Source organism: Caretta caretta, chromosome 4 (genome assembly GCF_965140235.1).
Source record: "Caretta caretta isolate rCarCar2 chromosome 4, rCarCar1.hap1, whole genome shotgun sequence".
NCBI lineage: Eukaryota > Metazoa > Chordata > Testudines > Cheloniidae > Caretta > Caretta caretta.
In genome coordinates, this window is record NC_134209.1 from 144,130,002 (window position 1) to 144,151,227 (window position 21,226).

The 21,226-nt window shown below is 42.0% G+C and overlaps 1 protein-coding gene across 3 annotated transcripts in view; it reads right to left on the reverse strand.

Moving 5' to 3' along the window:
* Positions 1–21,226, reverse strand: part of CTNNA2 (catenin alpha 2) — an 803,547-nt gene that overhangs the window by 580,233 nt on the left and 202,088 nt on the right. For all 3 annotated transcript variants that reach the window (XM_048846332.2, XM_048846333.2, XM_048846330.2), the window contains 3 exons: positions 17,617–17,783; positions 8,560–8,679; positions 5,523–5,789 (listed from right to left, as the gene is read on the reverse strand). In XM_048846332.2, the coding sequence (XP_048702289.1) occupies positions 5,523–5,789; positions 8,560–8,679; positions 17,617–17,783 (554 nt within the window). The remainder of the gene's footprint in view (positions 1–5,522; positions 5,790–8,559; positions 8,680–17,616; positions 17,784–21,226) is intronic.

Below are 21,226 nucleotides of genomic sequence, written 5' to 3' on the forward strand. Positions count from 1 at the left end.
CCCTAGACAAGTAGGGGCCCCCCAAATCCTGGTGTAACACTGACAGACCCCGGTCATCAGCAGGCAGGATCGAACCAGGGACCTCTGGAGCTTAGTGCATGAGCCTCTACCACATGAGTTAAAAACCAACTGCCTCTTAGCTAAGGCTGTAGACCAGACTCATTAGTCTCTCTCTCTGTAAGTGTTCTTAGTGCCACTAGGCGGGACAGAATACCATACCCATAAGGTGTGTGGGTTACACTGGCACACACATAAGGAGGAAGGTAGCAGGGATCAGAGGCCCTGGTGGGGGCAGGGATACCCAGATCCCAGCTCACATGGGATGGGTGGGGAGAAGGGGTCAGACCACCACCAGATCCTGGCACACACACAGAAGGAGAAATGTGGGATGACAGCTCCCTGACCCTATTCTTTGCCAGTCGTCCTACCACTCACCCCTATGTCCCCTTCCCAGCGTCCCTTCCCCTCCCCCTCATGAGCCCCCCCAACTCCTCTCACCTCCCCTACCACCCATCCGCATTTACCCCTCCCCTCAATGCAACCCCCAAATGATTCTCACTCCTATTCCCCCCACTTCTCCACCCCCTAAAATGCCTTCCCACACCACTGAGGGCAAGCCTTTGCATATCAATTTAAAACAAATGTTTACAAAAATACTTTGATTACACTGTCTCCCCCGCCGCCCAAAGACAGAGAAAAAAAAATGACAGAGATTTTAGCCAAATGTCTTTCTACCTTTCTCACATTTCTGTCCAAGGTGGGACTCACCCTGACACTGGGTGATTGTCACAGGTTCAAAGAACTACTGCCTAGTCCCTTGAGATATGAAGCACGTGTAGAATCATAGAATCATAGAATATCAGGGTTGGAAGGGACCTCAGGAGGTCATTTAATCCAACCCCCTGCTCAAAAGAAGGACCAATCCCCAATTAAATCATCCCAGCCAGGGCTTTGTCAAGCCTGACCTTAAAAACTTCTAAGGAAGGAGATTCCACCACCTCCCTAGGTAACACATTCCAGTGTTTCACCACCCTCCTAGTGAAAAAGTTTTTCCTAATATCCAACCTAAACCTCCCCCACTGCAACTTGAGACCATTACTCCTTGTCCTGTCATCTTCTACCACTGAGAATAGTCTAGAACCATCCTCTCTGGAACCACCTCTCAGGTAGTTGAAAGCAGCTATCAAATCCCCCCTCATTCTTCTCTTCTGCAGACTAAACAATCCCAGCTCCCTCAGCCTCTCCTCATAAGTCATGTGTTCCAGACCCCTAATCATTTTTGTTGCCCTTCGCTGGACTCTTTCCAATTTATCCACATCCTTCTTGTAGTGTGGGGCCCAAAACTGGACACAGTACTCCAGATGAGGCCTCACCAATGTCTAATAGAGGGGGACGATCACGTCCCTCCACCTGCTCGCTATGCCCCTACTTATACATCCCAAAATGCCATTGGCCTTCTTGGCAACAAGGGCACACTGCTGACTCATATCCAGCTTCTCATCCACTGTCACCCCTAGGTCCTTTTCCGCAGAACTGCTGCCTAGCCATTCGGTCCCTAGTCTGTAGCTGTGCATTGGGTTCTTCCGTCCTAAGTGCAGGACTCTGCACTTATCCTTATTGAACCTCATCAGATTTCTTTTGGCCCAATCCTCCAATTTGTCTAGGTCCCTCTGTATCCTTTCCCTGCCCTCCAGCGTATCTACCACTCCTCCCAGTTTAGTATCATCCGCAAATTTGCTGAGAGTGCAATCCACACCATCCTCCAGATCATTTATGAAGATATTGAACAAAACCGGCCCCAGGACCGACCCCTGGGGCGCTCCACTTGACACCGGCTGCCAACTAGACATGGAGCCATTGATCACTACCCATTGAGCCCGACAATCTAGCCAACTTTCTACCCACCTTATAGTGCATTCATCCAGCCCATACTTCTTTACAATGGTGAAGGCTAACAGTCATGTTAACTCCTTCGTCTGCGCACGTTTGATGTAATGAATTTGGCATGTCAATATGTGCATGAGTATTAGAACTGCTTGGCACATGCCTAACTAGAGAAGCAAACTCTTTTTCAAATAATATTTTAATTTCATTTCCCCCAAAGGACTGATGGGTGCCAACAACTCTGTTGGGATAACTCTTGAGCATCTGAGCCCCTGGTGCAATGATATGAACTCTGGTTTGATCCCTATCTGTGCACTAAAAACAGGGGTAGAGAGGTTATTTTATCTCCATACTTTTCACTGGTGCAGCTGCTACTGGAATACTGTGTCCAGTTCTGCTGTTCACAATTCAAAAAGGTTGTTGATAAATTGGAGAGGAATCAGAGAAGAGCCACAAGAATGATTAAAGGAATAGAAAACCTGCCTTATCGTGGTAGACTCAAGGAGGTCATTCTATTTAGAGTAACAAAGAGAAAGTTAAGGGTGACTTGATTAGTCTATATGTACCTACATGGGGAACAAATATTTAATAATGGGCTCTTCGATCCAGCAGAGGAAAGTGTAACATGATCCAATAGGTGGAAGCTGAAGTTAGACAAATTCAGATGTGCCAGGGACCAGACCAGCAAGGGACAACTGCTGTCCTGCTCCCTGATTAACTGTGCTGCTAGGCAACCAATGAGCCCAGCTGCATTGCCTTAGACCAGAGGTTCTCAAACTGTGGTCCATGGACTGCGAGCTCCATTCATGTGGTCCGCGGATAGTTCCCTCTAAGGCGCAGGCGTGGCTCCACTAATTAGGTGCCTGGACCCTGGAGAAGATGCATATGTAAGGTGAGGTGGTGGCCTTGGGGGGAATAGGGTGAGAAGAGGGGGTGGGGGAAATCTGGGACATGCAGGGCTGCGGCAGCCAGAAAAAGAGGCGACTTTCCCCAGCTCCAGGACTGTGGCTGCTGGGGAGAAACAGCCCTCCTTCCCAGCCCCAGCTCAGGGGCTGCTGCAGCGGGGGAGAGAGGGAGACCGCCCCCTCCTTTCTAGCTCCAGCTTAGGGGCTGCCATGGTGGGGGAGAGAGCACATCCATTGCATTAGAAAGGTAAGACTATTGATATTAAAATAGGAGTTTTGCTTTTATTTGTAGAACTAAAAAACCTTTTTTATATATATAACACTTTTATCCAAAGCACTTTACAATAGTTAGCTAACAGTACAAACAACATTTGGAAAGATCATTAAGTGGTCTGCTGAGACCCTCAGCAATTTTCAAGTGGTCCATGGGGGGAAAAGAAGTTTGAGAACCACTGCCTTAGACCTCTTAGGGTAGCCACAGCCCCTGACTGGCTGCTGGTTTAGCTGTGATGCTTATAAGCCTGCCCCCCACAGCAGTTCATAGGCTGCTCAATGCATACTAGACTCACAGCAGTGCTTGCCCTTGTTCCAGTTCTTGCTCCTGCTTGTTCTAGTTCCCTGCTCCTGCTTGTCTCAGCCTGCTTCCAGTGTATGCTCCTGCCCAGCTCCCCAGTAGCTTCAGTGTTTTGGTTTCGAACACTGGCTTTGCCTCTGCTGGCTTATGACTCCGGTTAACCTTCCTGTTCTGGCATTTGGCTTATGCCCCTCTGGTACTGATTGATCAGCTTGTTTCCTGTACTCCACTCACCCTGGACCCAGTTCTAACTCGTAGGTTGAACTCTTGCCTTCACCATGAGGCATGACTGCCCATGGCCTGGTTGGTGATAGACTGGAAATAAGGTGTAATTTTTTTAAGGGTGAGAGTAATTAATGATTGGAACAATTTACCAAGAGTCATGGTAGGTTCTTCATTACAACAATTTTTAAATCCAGATGAGCTGTTTTTCTAAACAATATGTTCTAGGAATTATTCTGGAGAAGTTTTCTGGCCTGTGTTATACAGGAGGTCAGACTAGATGAACACAATGGTCCCTTCTGGTCTTAGAATCTATATTTAGAATTCAATACAATCTTGATATATTACAGAATTGGTCTGACATCAACAAGACGAAACTCAGTAAAGACACATACAAAGTACTGCATTCATAAAGGAAAAAATGACAAGTACAAAATGGGGAATAACTAGCTAGGCAGTGCTGAAAAGGATCTGGGGGTTATACTGGACCATAAACTGAATATGAACCCCCGCTCTAAAGTGCTAGTAACCCCTTCCACCTTGGTATCATTCACAAATTTAATAACCATACTTTTCACTCCATTATCTATCATTAATTAAAATACTAAATAGTATTAGACCCAGGAACACATCCCTGTGGGACCCCACTAGATGCGTACTCCCCATTTGACTGAAAACCATTGAAAACTACTCTGAGAGTATAGTTTTTCAACCAGTTGTGCATCACCTTACAGTAATTTCATCTAGACCACATTTCCTCAGTTTACTTATGAGAACACCATGTGGGACTGCATCAAAAGCCTTACTAAAATCAAGATATACCATGTCTACTGCTTCTCTCCTATCCACTAGGCTAGGAAACCTATCAAAGAAGGAAATTAGGTTGGTTTGGTATTATTTGTTCTTCATAAATCCACGCTGGCTATTATTTATCACCCTATTACCCTCTAGGTGCTTACAAATTAATTGTTTAATCATTTGTTCCAGTATATTTCTAGGTATCAAAGTTAGGCCGACTGGTCTAATTCCCCAGGTTCTCTTTGTTCCCCTTTTTAAAGATAGGTACTATGTTTGCCTTCTCCAGTCCTCTTGGATTTGCCCATCCTCCATAAGTTCATGAAGATAATCGCTAGTGGTTCCAATACTGCTTCAGCTAATTCCTTAAAGACCAGCTACTTCCTTAAAGAATTTTGTCAGGCCCTGCCAATGAAATTATGCATCTAGAGCTCTTCCAAAAATGCCTTCTAAATGGTATTCCACAAAAATGGGATGAGGGAAACTTAGAACTAAGAAGTCATTGACAAGGCTTTAACCATGGCCCTTGCCACCACCTGAATTTTGAAGGCAGTGGCACCCTGTCTGCACAAAAGCTAGTAGCAGCGGTCTTCTCTGAAAATCTCCTTGTAGGTTTTTACTGGACGTGAGGGGCAAGAATCTAATGAACAAGCAGTTGGGCATAGCTCCTTCAACATTTCAGAGAAGAACATGTATTTATATCTTCCTGCACTGAATTTGCCTGTGACAACAACCAAATCATCCTAAATCACTGCTTATCTTTTTCAGCAAAGTAGATAAAGACACTCTTAAAACTCAACTTTTTAACAGAACTAAGGCAACCAGATTAATCAGACTACCAACCGACTTGAAAAATTTAGCTGGATAAGATTTTGCTTATGCTGAGGCGGAAGAAGAGAGACTTCTCTGCTTCTGTCAGTCACAGCAGAAGAAAACAAACAATGACTTGGAAGTTCTAGCATTCACTGAAAGCAAGAGCTATTCCTCATTAAAAATTGATGACCACTTGCATCTTGCTTGCTGCAGCCTAACAAAAGAAAGTTCTGTACAAAGCAAACGTATACCGTTCAAATTCTGTTTGACAAAAGGTACGTGGGATTTCCTGAAAGGTGTGTCATTTTGGGCACACACTTAATACTTACATCAAATTCATTTAGTGCCGCAGCAAGTTCTCCAATGCCAGTGTGCCCCTTGTTCTCATCGGTTGGTGAGGTGGCCTGTGCAGCATTAGAAATACCGGCTATTGCTTCTTGTACTTGTTTGAAGACATAATCTCTGTTGGCCCTAGTGGCTGCTACATCAGGGTGACGGAGAAACGCTTGAGAGGCAGTGTACAGCATAGTAGCATTCTTCTTCAGAGCACCTCGAGCAGCAGCCATTTCATCCCTACAGTGAGGATCTTTCAGTTCCTGTACAAAAATATATGTACACTGTACAGTTATATAATGAAGCTTTAGCATTAGAATATGCTACAGTTACAATGTTTATTCATATATACTCTTAAGTAGGGCCCTGTGGTCCTGATTCTGTAGCAATGGAATCCATCACAGAATTTACCAGTTATGTCACAACAAAATGTTCCTTCTGCCCAAGAAAATCTGTTTTTTATTGTTTTGTTTTTCTTCTATGTTATAACGGGTCAGCCACATGGAAAAATGGAGGAAAATAAGAGGAAAATGCTAACTATCTTAAAATGCAGGAAAACTTCTGGGCAAAACATCTAAAAGAAAAGCAGCAAGGTACACAAAAAAGGCAGTATGGAATGCCAGTGGACTTCAGGGGAAGAAGAAAAAGAAAGAGAGGGTGGCAACTACATGGAGAAGTGAATATTCTTAAATACCAGGGAAATTATTAAAAATATTTTAAAAAATAACTGAAGTAGAGAAAATATACAAAATATGTATGAACTAGAAACATGTGTGATGTCAAAAGAAGAAGGAAAGAGCCATTTCCGGGGGGGAAGAAACAAACACAAGTCAATATTCCTAGAAAGGTGGCCTTCTCTGCAGTGTAAATTGTGTGTGGAAGTATATTGTTTATAAATTATGTTGCACACTACAAATTATCTGTAAATTGTTTATTGAAATAATACACTGCAGAGATATTTTGCAGCTGCACTATAATCTGTTCTTTTTCACTCTATTAGAAGGTGCGGTGACTGACTGAAAGCAGCATTGCCCAGGAGGAGGCCTAGCTATGAGCAGCCTAGTGAATGGACGTGTATTCTCCCTCCTTTATTTCCACATCTCCACAGGAAAATATACTTTAAAAATCTGTAACAGGGCTCATTGATTGGGCTGCTTAGGTGAAAGCTATATGCTGAGTGGAAGGGAATGCATAACAGTGAGACCCTATAAGGTCTGCCCCTATAAGTACCCAAGGTTGCAATAATCATCAGCTTTGTGTGGGCTCTAAAAGGGAAAAGTCTGACCTTATGCACAAACATACGTAATTTTGGATGCTGAATCATTTTTGTCACTTTCAGGTCTTCTATTTTTTTTATTTCTTTGTTAATACAAAAAAATTAAATTATCTTTTTAATCATCTGAAAACTAACAATGTTGTTTGTGAGCATCAGAATAAATTCCTGTTCCTTCTGAAATGGAAAGACTTCTATTACATTAGACTACCAGAGACCTCCATCCATATGAACAACTTTTCCTTGTAAAAAATAAGGCAATTAAAAAAAATTGTATCTAACGTTAGGCACCTAAATATGTGGGATAATTTTCAGGAGAGTAAGGTCCTACCAACTCCCTTTGATTTCCTTTACTAGTGTTTATAATTTGAGTTGAGTTGTTGGGTGTTTTAGAAATTAGAGCACTGATGTGATAAATGAAGAAAGGGGGGTAGCTCCCTTTTATGGAAAGCTAGGCAGCCAGTAGCTATAAAATCCCTCTTAGAAGCTGTTCTCTAATCACTCTACCTGTAAAAGTCTCACTGCTATGCATACGTAAAAGGAAGGGAGTGGGCACCTGGCCAAAAGAGCCAATGGGAAGGCTAGAACTTTTTTAAAATTGAAAAATGACTCCCCTTTTGTCTGTCTGTGGTTGTTCTCCCGGAGAGAGGGGATAGGGCAGAGCTATGCTGTAAGGCGCTTGGGCCAGGTATGAAAAATCATCCGTATCATACCTAGAAACTACTCATTTAAAACCCCACATATGTAAGTAGATCAGGAAATGTCTAGGGAGACGCAATTAGGTTTATTCCTTTTATTTCTTTATGGCATGTGGATTCCTCTGTGCTAACCCCAGGTGCTTTTGTTTTGCTTGTAACCTTTAAACTGGACCTCAAGAAAGCTATTCTTGGGGCTGAATCCTTGCAGTTGTTTTTTTTAAAATCTAGCAATGGCCTGAGTTCCCAGATGTATTTTCTTTCTTTCTTTTTAATAAAATTTACCCTTTTAAACAGCAGAATTGGATTTTTGTGTCCTAAGAGGGTTGTGCACATGTTGTTTAATTAGTTGGTGGCAACAGCTGATTTCCTTTGTTTTTCTTTCTTAGCCCTTCCCTGGAGGGGCGGTGAAAGGGCTTGAGGGTGCCCCACGGGAAGGAATACCCAAGTGCACCTTCCTGGGCTCTCAAAGTGGTTCTGCACTTGGTTGGTTTAACCTTGAGAGTTTAATACAAGCCTGGAGTGGCCAGTATTAATCTTTAGAATCCTTGCGGTCCCCCACCTTCTGCACTCAAAGTGCCAGAGTGGGGAATTAGCCCTAACAACTTATTTAGGTGCCTAAATATGAATTTAGAAGCTTAATTTTAGACATTCATTTTTGAAAATCTGTCAAAACATTTTTGTAAAGAAAATATTTTCTTTATAAAGAACACTTCATGTAGACCACCACACAATAATCAGATAGTGACCTCCAGTCTCTACTGACCTGGACTGAAGTAACCACTAGATAACGTAATTTCCTTGGTCATTTGCTCTCTTATTCTTTAAGCCATTCTTAACTGAAGCATTGTTTTTTAAGATTTTCCTTTTTTAAAAAAAAATCACTTCTAAAAAAAGGCAACTGTGCATTGGAAAATTAATAAGCTTAAGATATAGGTAATGATATAATAATTATTGACAAATCTGATGATGCAAAGCAGAAACAACATTTCTTTTAACATGATAAAAACCCAGGTTATTTTATATGGCTGAATTTTCATACCCACTGGTTTACAATTTACCCACCTGTTGTCTTCTAGCAGCCACATAGTTAAGTTTCACCATCTCTTTCCCAAATTCTTTAAACCGATTTGCTAGGTCTTGCTCATTTGTTGCGTTCTTCACAGCTTCCAGTGCTTCTTCTACCTAAAATAATATATGAAATTTATTAGAGTTTTAATCTCTCTGTCATTTTTCCCACCTTGACCAAGTCACTAATCATTTTATGCCCCAGTTTCTCATAGGCAAATTTGACTCTCAGTTACACCAATGTACAGTTCTCTTAATGTTGTTCTGTATTACTTCTCCTTCTTTGCATGCCACTATAATGTATACCTCATATAACAGGCATTAGTTTAGACACTATCTTATTCAGATATACTTCCTACATTAAACATGTTTAATATCTGTGTCTTTTCTTTTTTATTGGCCAAGCTTGCCAAGGACCTATATTCAACTGTATGTAATTTCTCTGTTGTGTGTCTGCATGTTTGTCTGTCTGTAATGCAATAACTTATGAATACCATACCCAATCCACTACAAAATTTTAGAGGATATTCTAGGCATCAATAGTCTGAACTCTACTGATTTGGGGGGAAAGTGGAAAACCAAAAGGAGAAAAGTAGGGGGCACAAGGAGCCTGTATCATCTGATTAGCAAAGCCACAGCTGCAATCAGATCTGCATCTGTCTATAGAGCAAACAACTGGACGATGGTACCATTAATGCCACCCAAGAAAACAATACCCATATCCAAGCTCTGCCTATCCTCCCCATGGAGTTTAATAAGTTGACACCGTGAATGACTTCTCTCCCAGACTGAACGAAAACTAATAACTACGATGGGGGCAAGGTGAGGGAGACCTGGGGACTAGCACCCATCTTCTGACATGGGAGGAAAACTGGGGACCCAGGTAAGGAGAGGGGGAAATCTGGCAAAGCCGAGATTGGAGGACCCTGGCCTGGGGGAAGTGGGAAATGGAGGCACACATGGAGCCCCCAGCACAGAGGAAAGGGTGGGAATGAAGGACCCTGGAATAGTGGGAGGAGGACAGCGGGGGAGGGCATACACAACGCCTGGTGCAGGACAGATTGAGAGACTCTGATATGGAAGAAAGGGGCGCACAGAACCCCTGGCAAGGGAAAATTGGGGGGAGTTGCAGGGAGTCCCTGAAATAGAGAGGGATAGGACGGTGGCACACAAGGAACTTGTGGGGTGGAATGGAGGGTTGTAAGGATCCCGTGACATGTGAAATAAGCCTAGTCAACAGAAGTTATTAAGTGTATGACCCTCCAATTGTAAACAGAGAGAAAAATTTCCTAATGGTGTATGTGCAGTATAGGCTTTCTGTGAAAACTAAGAGTATGTCTCCTCTAGGACTTTTGTTAGTACAACTTACGTCACTCAGGGTTGTGAAAAAACACCCCTGTGAGAGACATAAGTCACGCTGACAGAAGTGCCGGTGTGGACAGTGCTATGCCACTGGTAGACATAGACTCCCGTTGGCATAGCTACCACCACTCGTTTAATTATGTTGGCACAGAACAGCCACACGGGAGATCTTACAGCGGAGCATCTGCATCGGTACAGCTGGGCCACTGTAAGGTCTCTAGTCTAGACGGGGCCTAAGGCTATTTACAGCTTATGGGAACAAATCTAAAGCAAAGAAAATTAAACTTGCCGTTGAAACTAAATTTGTAGATTACCCTATATTACATAGCTAACATAGCATCTTTTAGAATGTAGTTAAAACAGGAGGCGGCCCAACATGGAATAGTAACTATGGCATAAGAAGTAGTTTGGCGCTTCGTTTTCTATTTTTTCTACTGTTATCAGAACTGTTGCATTTACTTTTACATAAAGAGCAGAACTTAACAGAAAAAACACACTCTCCATAGTGATTCAAATTCGTTCAGCAAAAGAGGTAAAGATATGAAAATCCTAGAAGTATTACCAAGTGCCCACTTAGTACAGCTATCACAAACTTACCAGCTTCAGCATAAAAGCTGCTTACCGTTACGATTATAATGAAAAGATTTAAAATACTTTATTCATCCAGGAAATAAAATTACCTGCCCTGGGAGCAAGTGGGGCAGTGGAATTTTGTGAACTTGTTCTGTCATTTGAGAGATGAGTGAAATTCCCAGCAGAAGGGTTGAAACAGTGAATGTAGATCTATCTGTATCAAGTTGAATTAATGAAATATTTAACTGGAACAATAGGTGTTGTCAATCTGGACATGCTGTTAACAGCAGACACATGAACCGTCCTTTTTCAGAGGAAAGGTTATTTAATTCCAACAGGGACTGGTTCCTAAGAAAGGATTTAGAACTCCATCTTGCTCTCTGTAAAGTCTCTGGCACCTCATCAACATCAATAACAAGAGCAGGCATCTAATTAATTTAGACAGGGTTTAAAATATACAGGGTCTGCCTCACCACTAACTTGTACATTGTGTTATTTTTACCTTGCAAAGTGAATGTAAAAAGTTAGCACCAGTCCGAGTGGATAATATTCCGTCTGTCACGTTTTGCACCCACTTTACACAAAGATAAATGGCTGCACAAGGTGTAAGGCCATGGAGAATCAGGCTCACCAAGTTCTGCAGAGAAATATTCTGGCTGGAAATTTAAATCCATAGCTGTTTTCTGGAGGTGTTATGCTACATCTAACAGTTACAAGCTGCACTTTGCTTTTGTGGTCAAATCAATCTGGGCCTGCATCATCTCATTTCTTACCCATAAACTGAACAATGATGTTCAAATCCTAACTGCCATGACAGCTCACAAAATTAGTATGAAAACTATATTGTATGGTCTAATTTGTTCCTGCTATTTATCTACCACCATTTGAAATACTAACCCTCAAGTTTTCGAGCCGCACAGGTATGTCTACCCAGCAAAGAAAGATCCGCAGCTGGCCTATGCCAACCAACTCGGAGTTGCAGGGCTCGGCTGTGGGGCTGTTTCATTGTGGTGTAGACTTCTGGGCTTGGGCTGGAGTCCACGCTCTGGGACTCTCCCACCCTACAGAATCCCAGAGCATGAGCTCCAGCGCAAATCCGAAAATCTACACAGCAATGAAAACAGCCTCGCAGCCCAAGTCTGAGTCAGCTGGCATGAGCCAGCCACGGATTTTTCTTTGCTGTGTAGATATACCCACAGAGTTCTTCTTCAGGTCTGGGAAAGGAATTCCCAGCAAAATGCAAAGTGGAACAGATTGTCTGGCATAAGTTGTTAGCACATATTGTAAGGGATCATTCAAGGTACAGTGGCCCATTATAACCTGTGCAGTCACAGGAGAAAAAGAGGGGGTTACTGGGTTACAGATTGTTGTAATAAACCATAAATCCAGTTTGTCTGTTCAGTCCAGAATTTTTGGTGTCTAGCAGAGTAATGAATTTAAGCTCCCAGGCTTGTCTTTTGAAAGTGTTGTGGAGATTTCCTTTGAGGATGAGGACTGAAAGGTCAGATATAGAATGATTGCTTTATGAAAAGTCTTCTTCTACAGGGGATACGATATTTTTTATCTTTAATTATTTTCCTTTTGTGAGTGAATTTCAGAGCAAAGCGATTGTTTGGTTTCACCCACATTTTTGTTACTGTGGCATTTATTGCACTAGATGAGGTATAGCACATGTTGCAATAGGCATGTGTAGGATACATGCATCTTGAAAGGTGTGTTGTGTGTGGGGGGGTGTTGCTTATTGTAGCAGTGGGGATATATCTGCAAGTTTTGCATCTGTTGTTTTGGCAGGGTCTGGTGCCACTTTGAGTCGGCATGCCCTGGTCTGTGGAAATGGTCCCTAACAATATGTGCTAATAACTTACTTATGCTAAACAATCTGTTCCACTTTGTATGTTGCTGTGATGCTTCATTTCCCAGTCCTGAAGAAGAGCTCTGTGTGGCTCGAAAGTTTGTCTCTCTCACCAACAAAGTTGGTCCAATAAAAGATTTTACCTCACCCACCTTGTCTCTCTAACATCCTGGGACTGACATGGTTGAAACTACATTGCCTACATTTTTTATTATGATAGCAGGGCCGTCCCTAGCCATTTTGGTGCCCTACACCCCCTTCCACCCGCCCCGTGGGTGTGGGTGGGTGTGCTAGCCTCAGGCCTCTGGGGGGAGGGGGAGGAGGAGGCAGGGGAGCTGGTGCTGATGAGAGACCAGATAAATATTTTAAATTAATCCCAAGCAGTAGTAATTTTTAAATCAATGAGAGCTGCTGGCTATTCTTCACATTTAAAATCAGGCAACGTATTTAGGTGCCTAAATAAGTCTGAGCACATATTTTTGAAAATCTTTATTAAAAAAACAAAGTACATTTAGAAAGCACATAATAGGTCATTAGCCATTGGTGTGAATTGATTGTAATTCATTAATATTATTTATCTTTACATTTCAGGTGAAAGCTTAAATATCTTATTTAACAATGTTTTATTTCTATTTTCAGAAGAATAATAGCTCCAGTGAAGTAACACAGAGCCAGTTTGCCTCCACAGGGTGGAATCCTATCTAGGAAGTGATGTTTCCTTGGATCATTCCATCAGGATGGGTGGGAGATTGCCTCCAATGTAATGAGCAGAGGGTCTGGCTCATAGAACCTGTGCCATTCTGTTTCCCACTCTGTCTCCCTGGCAATTGCCAAGGTCTCCCCTTGCATACTGTAATCCTGTTCTGTTAAAGGGGAGAGCAGATTCACCACTGTTTGCCAGGGAAACATGAAAATGTGCATATAACACCCTAGCCCCACACCCCACTTGCTGGCCCTCTCTCCACATGAAGTTCCCCAGATCCGTACAAACTCCTTTTGGGCATGTGGATGGTGTCTGACATTTACCAAGTAAAATCTAGGCATAGGTTTGGGTTGGAGTGCAGCATTACAATTCAATTCAACTCAACAATTATTACTAGGCCAATATCAGAACAACTAGGTTACAAGCAGCTGATAGATAAACTGTTATAATTCCAAGTACTTGAGTTATTTCTGCATCACCTCATCAGGCATTTCTCCCTTCCAATAAAGCCCCTATTGCACCATCCTTATTGGGAACTGTAAGAAACAATACATTTGATTTCTGTGCCTACTTTGTAAAGCTATTTAAGATCCTTTGGGACAAAAGGGCCTACATGTATTATTTCTACAATAACTTGAGCTATGTAAGTTATACCTTTGTTATAGCTCAGTGACTATTTTTATTTATTTTATTTTATTGAAACATGGTTATGGCCAGAAAAGTTGCTATAAAAACATCTTCTTATGCAACAAATCTTCTGATTGTCTCGAGTGGCCCAGGATGCTGCAATGCTGAAAGCACCTTGGTCTATCTGTTAATTAGCCTAATTAAGGGATAGGTGACTATATCACTGTTCAATATCTGCCAAACACCAAGGACATCAAGGATACAAAGTAATGTAGGGATGCAAAGCTGAGAATTGGTCAAAAGTAGATGCATTAGTCCCAGATTAAGCAGGTCCCTTTTCCCTAGGTAAGATAACAGGGACTATTCCAGAACACTCAGGAACTTGCTAGAACCAATTAAGGCAGGCAGGCTAATTAGGACATCTAGAGCCAATTGGGAAGCTGCTAGAATCAATTAAGGCTAATCAGGGCTCCTCGTTTAAAAAGGACCTCACTTCAGTCAGTGAGGGGTGTGTGCGAAGAGCTGGAAGCAAGAGGCACTAGCAGCTGAGAGTGGGAAAGCATACTGCTGGAGGACTGAGGAGTACAAACATTATCAGACACCAGGAGTAAGGTCCTGTGGTGAGGATAAAGAAGGTGTTGGGAGGAGGCCTTGGGGAAGTAGCCCAGGGAGATGTAGCTGTCATGCAGCTGTTACAGGAGACACTCTAGACAGCTGCAATCCACAGGGCCCTGGGCTGGAACCCAGAGTAGAGGGCAGGCCTGGGTTCCCGCCAAAACCTCCCAACTCCTGATCAGACACAGGAGGCGTTGACCTGGACTGTGTGTTCCACCAGAAGGGAAGGTCTCTGATCTGTTCCCCGACCCACTTGGTGGATCAGCAGAGACTGTGGGGATTGTTCTTCTTCCTTTTCCCCATGCTGGCCAGTGATGAGGTTAGCTGAGTGACTGGCTGATTTGAGCCATGAAAGTGGCCAAACTGAGGGCTGCCATGAATCTCTGAGGCAAGCAAATCCGCCAAAAAGCAGAGGACCCACCAAGGCAGAGGAGGAACTTTGTCACAATATATATCAGTTATTTCAAGAGTCAGTGAGTCACAAGATATTGGTCCTTAAATTGACATGATTCCGATTACCATCTTACCTTTTCCCACCTATTTTTGACCTTAGCTCAGTGTTTATTCAACTGAAACTGCTCAAGCTAAAACCAACGTCTTTAAAGCCTGATAAAATCATGGCACAATTTAAGTGGGTGAGTGGGAAGGGGAAGTAATGGGATGTACAAAACAATAATGAGAAGGACTTCATTTTAAACCCAGTGTGGTATCCAATTTACTTATGAGAAAGGAATTGTTTCTCTTCCCCAGAAATGTCTGGGAGGCGCAGTTCCATCTAACATTGCAAACAGCTCCAGTTTCCACGTTCAGTAAGACCCCCAATGGCCCAATGAAGTAAAGTGGAGAAAACAAATGGATTTATAAAATAAAAAAAGATAAGGCCAATTTCAATTAACTTTATGGGGTCATTGTAGTTCTTAATAAGATTGTGCTACTTTTTTAACTCCAACTACTATTTAAGAGTCAATATATCACAGGGAACGATAACTAGATTTTACTTATGCTCATATATTATCAGCAGAACTAAGTAAGTTCAGAATGAAAAATATGCAGGATTGGCAATGACATGCAAGTAACAAATAATGCAGTATGACTTTCAAGTCTCGGGTTGAGATTGTAGGGGTAGAAGTGAAATTTTAAAATGACAAAATTGTATATGGAAGCTATTGAAAATCTTTGAATATGGATTCCTAAACTGATATTTTTCACAGTCACATTTGAGAATATACTTGTTCTTCAAATAAATATGTTTAAATGAATATGCATATATTGTTACGATTAAACAGTGATTATAAATATATAGGTATTTACATACATATTTTAATATTAATGCTAACAGTAAATGATATGATAAAGTGATTAACAATCTTTCTGAAGAGCACCTACGTACATTCACAAATTGATTAAAATGCACTTCTCTCCATAAAGACTGAAGTGCAACTCACTGCCTTGACATGATTTAAATTAGAACTGATTATAGTACATTTTAGGGTGCGTGTTGGATAAATCACCTCATATAACTCTGACAATGCAAAGTGATTTTAATTCATTAATTTTCAGAGTACCTGAAGTGAAAATTACATATTATAAATTGGTCTTTGTACATTAGTTGCAAGTTAATATTAATGCTGTTCCAAGTGTGACAACTACCACCATCAATCTTTGGCCTTTTAATGCCAAAAAGTGGCCTAAAGCTACCTTGGTCTCAAAAATAATATAAAATAATAATAAGATGCAAATATTTGCATTGCCCTGCTCTCTTGGAAAATAAAAATAACTAGTGTTCTTTTAAAGCTGTAAATAATGCAAAATGATCAAATGCAAAGTTAAACTTTCAAGTGCTTAAACACACTTAACAAAAAGCACAGGAGACAAAAATACATAAAAATAAGGCTGAAGGTTCTTTGAAATAATTTCTTGGATGATTTGCAAAAGCTACAGACTATGTTGATGTATGCTGCCTTGAGAATCCACAGAGACAAAAATGATATGAGAACATTACTAAACAGCGCCCACTTACAAAAGATCATTTGGAGAATGCTACTCTAAGCAGTGTATCATACTACTTCCAACAAAGGAACTTATCAACACAGAAAGTCAAAAAATTCTGGCTTCTGCTCAGATACAAGAACAAATGACCTCTTCACCTTTGAAATGGTCTGAATAAGAATTTGAACTGTCGTGTACACATAGGAGTCCTCTTACTGCTAAAATTAAGAGTTAGAAAGTCTCTACTGACAAAGCATTATCTGAATTAGAATGTTGTTCATTATTAAGTTGAAAAAATGAAGGCATATTCGAGAGTCACACTGCTTACACAGCATGTAATCACGGGACAATGTGCTGACATTTTACTACGATAGCACTGCATTCTTTAGGGCAGTGCTTTCTAGCATTTGTACAGAAAAGCGTTTGCCATTTTTCATTGTAGAGTCTGTTTTCAAAGGATTAAAATTTGTTTCTACAATCTCATTCCAGGCTAAAGGTTCTCATATCTCTGCAAGAGAACAATATCTAAAATTTACCAAAATAGGGGTGGGGGAGTACCTTTTGGGCCATCTATCAATAAACAAGGTTTTAAACATTATGTATATGCATTTTTACACCTAGGGCAGTGGTTGGTTCCCCCCCTCCTTTTTCTTCTCCCTCCTCCAGATTAGCAAAAGCTGGCCATGTGATAAAGACCAAGAGAAAAATCAATCATTAAACTGGTTAGTGACAATTACAAAACACTGTATGCCTTTACAGACAGGTAGATAGACAGCATCAAAAGCAGAATACAAATCTACAGCAATTCATTTGCAAATCTACATGTCCTCTCTGCTATTTTTTTTTTTCATTTTTGAATACTAATTAGACACTTACCCTGCTTCTAATCCCAATCAATGTTCCTCCCTTGTGATACATTCAGTAGTCATATAGAAGCACCTAACTTACACGGCACAACAAAACTGTAGTACTTAAATTCTGCCACAAGATAGCAATACTCTACAACTACTGTGGATTATTAAACCACTGGCATGAGCTTCACTGTGATTTAAATGTGACTTTTAGTCCAGCATGGTACACAACAGCAGTACAAGTACAATCTATCAGAAGTACCTAGCGATGCTGATTTTAACTCCAACACATTAATTCATTTAGATTGAACATATAAGGGTCTAAAAAGTAGAAATGTATTATATTCTAGTTCCACTTTAGTGCTTCCACAAGAACAGCAACTACAAAGACAATAGAAAACTTGTGAAACTTGGACTTTTGTTTATAATTTCAACACATCTTAAATGAAGAAAACAGTGTAGAAAATTTTAAAAAGTCATACAATTTTCAGGTGGGACAAAAGCCTCATGACATCAGCCATATCAGCCAGGATGAGTAAGCGAGTAACAGCCGACAGCAAGGCCCGAGCAGCCCGCACCATGGTGCCTCGTTTCACGGAAGAACATGGATCATCAGCAAACTCTGAAGAGGCAATTCTCATTGTTTCACCTACAATACAATAAAATAATTTTGATTACACAAAATGTTTTACATTTATACCATCCAGAAAAACAAACAATTCCCTGAACAAATTAACTGTTGCTAGCCAGAAAGGAATTTAGTTTTTGGTTTTGGTTTTGATTTTGGAGTAGTAGGTTGCTGAAGAGAGGAGTTCTGTGCAAAATGTTTTAGAATCTCAAAATAACCTGGGATGATCAGGTCAAATACAACAAGCTACACAGGAAGTAGCTATGTATTTGGCAGACTACTCAGCAACCTTCTCTACACAGACTACACTCCTTACTGTTTTTCTCCCATTGTATAAATCTCTTCTGTTTCTATTGCAGCCCCCCTGCTGCAGAATTAGAGGAATAAGATACCAAGACAAACTGTTGAATAGTCACCTGCAGAGATATTCACCATAAGGTTAGAGAAGCTGCTATTGGAGAGCTGTAGGAAACATAAAAAACTCACCTCCTTTTATGCGGATGGACAGAGTCAGAGATTCATTAGGTTGACGCCAACCAAAATATGCAAAATTTCCTTCCATAAACAGACTTTCTAATCTACTCCCATTGTAGCTGTCTTTCCCCTGTGAAGGGCTCCTATCCTACTATCATGTAAATCACCACCTTCTGTGCAGACTCACCAATCCACTCTCTCTCTGCTCCCAACTTTCCCTGCCATTTCTACATTATTTCTTGACCAGCTCCCACTCCAACTATCTCCCAACTTTCTACCACTCATTTGTTCTGGGTCCCCATTCCTCGTTCATATGGACAGAGATCCTGATCTGATCTTCTCCCCACAGCTATCAATCCTGTTGATAGAGTTTTTATGCCATTACAATTACCTGTATATTCAGCCCTGTAATGAACCCACTTCTCCAGTCCTCCCCCCTGACCCCAATCTACACTTGTTTCACTTAAGATACTTCTCCCAATGGACTTGACAGAACTCTCTCTTTAAGCTACTTGTTAGAGACTTAAAACATGGAGGACAAAGTCCTCTGCTTACAGGATGTATAGTATTTATGGTATTTATTATTATTTGTTAAACTTCAACCACGTTATCTATCAATCATTTTTTTATTTTGTTTAGTGTCTGGATAATGTAATAACATCCCTTATTATTATATGTATTATTATTATTATTGTGCCAAAAGTGTTCAAGGTGCTTAACAGACTACTGAAACCAGATCTGAAGAAGAGTTCTGTGGAGTTCAAAAGATTGTCTCTTTCACCAACAGATGTTTGTCCAACAAATTATGTTACCTCACCCGCCTTGTCTCTCTACAAAGACTACATCTTTTAGAATGAAGGATGAGAGTTCATAGGTAAGGCTCTGTGTTTGTAATGGAGGTCACAGATTCCGTTACTTTTCGTGACCTCTGTGACTTCTGCAGCAGCCCATGCGGCTGGCTGAGGAGGCACCTGAGCAGCTCGGGCAGCCCCTGGGCCAGTTGCAGTGGCTGCTGCTGGGGCAGTCTTGCCCCCCCCCCCGCCCCCAACAGCAGGATTATGGGGGTGGGGGCTCAGGGCTGGGGAGTGAGGTACAGGGCGGTGCTTACCTGGGGGGGTGCTCCCTGGAAGGGCTACAGGAACTCCCCTCCCTCAGCTCCTAGCTCCACATGCTGTCTCTGCCTGTAGGCACTGCCCCCACAGCTCCCATTGGCCATGGTTCCCAGCCAATGGGAGCTGCAGAACCGGGGCTTGGGGTGAAGCAGAAGCAGCACATGGAGCTAGGAACTGGAGGTTGCCGCTTCCCAGGAGTCAGGTAGAGAACCTGCCCCAGCCCCACCAACCCCCCACCCCCTCTGAGCACCCACGATGCCCCCCCCCAGCATCTGCGGCGCCCATGCTTCCCAACCACCCGCGGCGACCCCCTGGGCTGTGCTACCCCTGAGTACCAGCAGTGCCCCCCGGGCCACCCCATCAGCATCCACTGCCCACCCCTCCCCCAAGTTTTCATCAGGAGTATATAGTAAAACTCATGGTGTGATAAGTGAAAGGGTGGGGGTAGCTCCCTTTTATGGACACCCAGACAGTCAGTTAGCTATCAAGTCCCTCTTGGTGGCTGCTTGCTTTACTTGTAAAGGGTTAAAGAGTCCCCCAGGTAAAGAAAAGGGAGTAGGCACCTGACCAAAAAAGCCAATGGGAAGGCTAGAACTTTTTAAAATGGGAAAAAAAGCTTTCCCTTTGTCTCTGGGTTGATCTCTCTTGGCGGAAGAGACAGGGGCAGCAGGAATGCTGTGTAAAGTTTGAACCAGGTATGAAAAATCATCTTCCATACCTAGAAGGATTCATTGGGACAGGGAATGTTTATTTCTTTATTTTGGCTTGTGGATTTCCTCTGTGCTAAGCTTGGCTATTTTTGTTTTCTTTTGTAATGTTAAGCTGGACCCCAGGAAGCCATTCCTAGTGTTTAACCCTTTTTCAGTTGCTCTATAACATCTAGCAAGAGTCTGATTTTCCAGATGAGTTCCCTTTCTTCTTTTTAAATAAAATTTACCTTTTTAAAAAACCTGATTGGTTTTGTATCTAAAACGGTCTGTGCATATGTTTTTCAATTAGCTGGTGGCAACATCTGGGTTTCCTTTTCATTTGTTTTCTTTCTTGGCTTCCCCGAGGGAGGGGTGGAAAAGCCAAGCGGCCTCAGGGAAAACTTCCCAAGTGAATTTTCCCAGGATCTGCAAGTGGAAGTTTTTCACTTGGGTGGTGGCAGCATTTACCACGCCAAGGTCAGAGAAAAGCTGTAACCTTAGGAGTTTAATACAAGCCTGGAGTGGCAAGTATTAATTCTTAAAATCCTTGCAGGCCCCCACCTTCTGCACTCGAAGTGCCAGAGTGAGGAATCAGCCTTGACAAATGGACAGGTCATGGGCCGTGAATTTAAATTTACTGTCAGTGACCTGTCCATGGCTTTTACTAAAAATACCCATGACTAAAATGTAGCCTTATTTATAGGCATTGTGGGGAAAAGAATGTTTTAAGACAGCACTTGGAGAAAAGGATTAAGGCAATGGTGGATGAAGGTATGGAGGTAAGTATGGAAGGAGATGAAGGGAATGGTTTTTCATATAGTTTGGGTGGAGAGGAAGTATGACAAAGACAGGAGATGGAAAAGAGATTATTGCAAAGATATAGGCATGAGTTCAATTGTGAAAGGCCTTGAAACAAGAACCATGGAGTCTTCTGGCAGCTTGTAGAGGAATTTGATCAACTCAGCCCAAGTGGAATAATCATAACAGGGCAAAAGGGCTTAATGATTCACTATGCACAGTGGTAACCCTGCAGCTGAATATATCTCTCTGCTAGAAATATCATTGGGGGTGGGGGGCATCTTTGTCTTTGGGAGTAGCTTTCACTCTACTTTGGCTGTGTCATTCGTTGACAGCCACTGCCCCTGCCCCCAGGGTGCCTAGTGGGGTGTGCTGATAAAAATTGTACTCT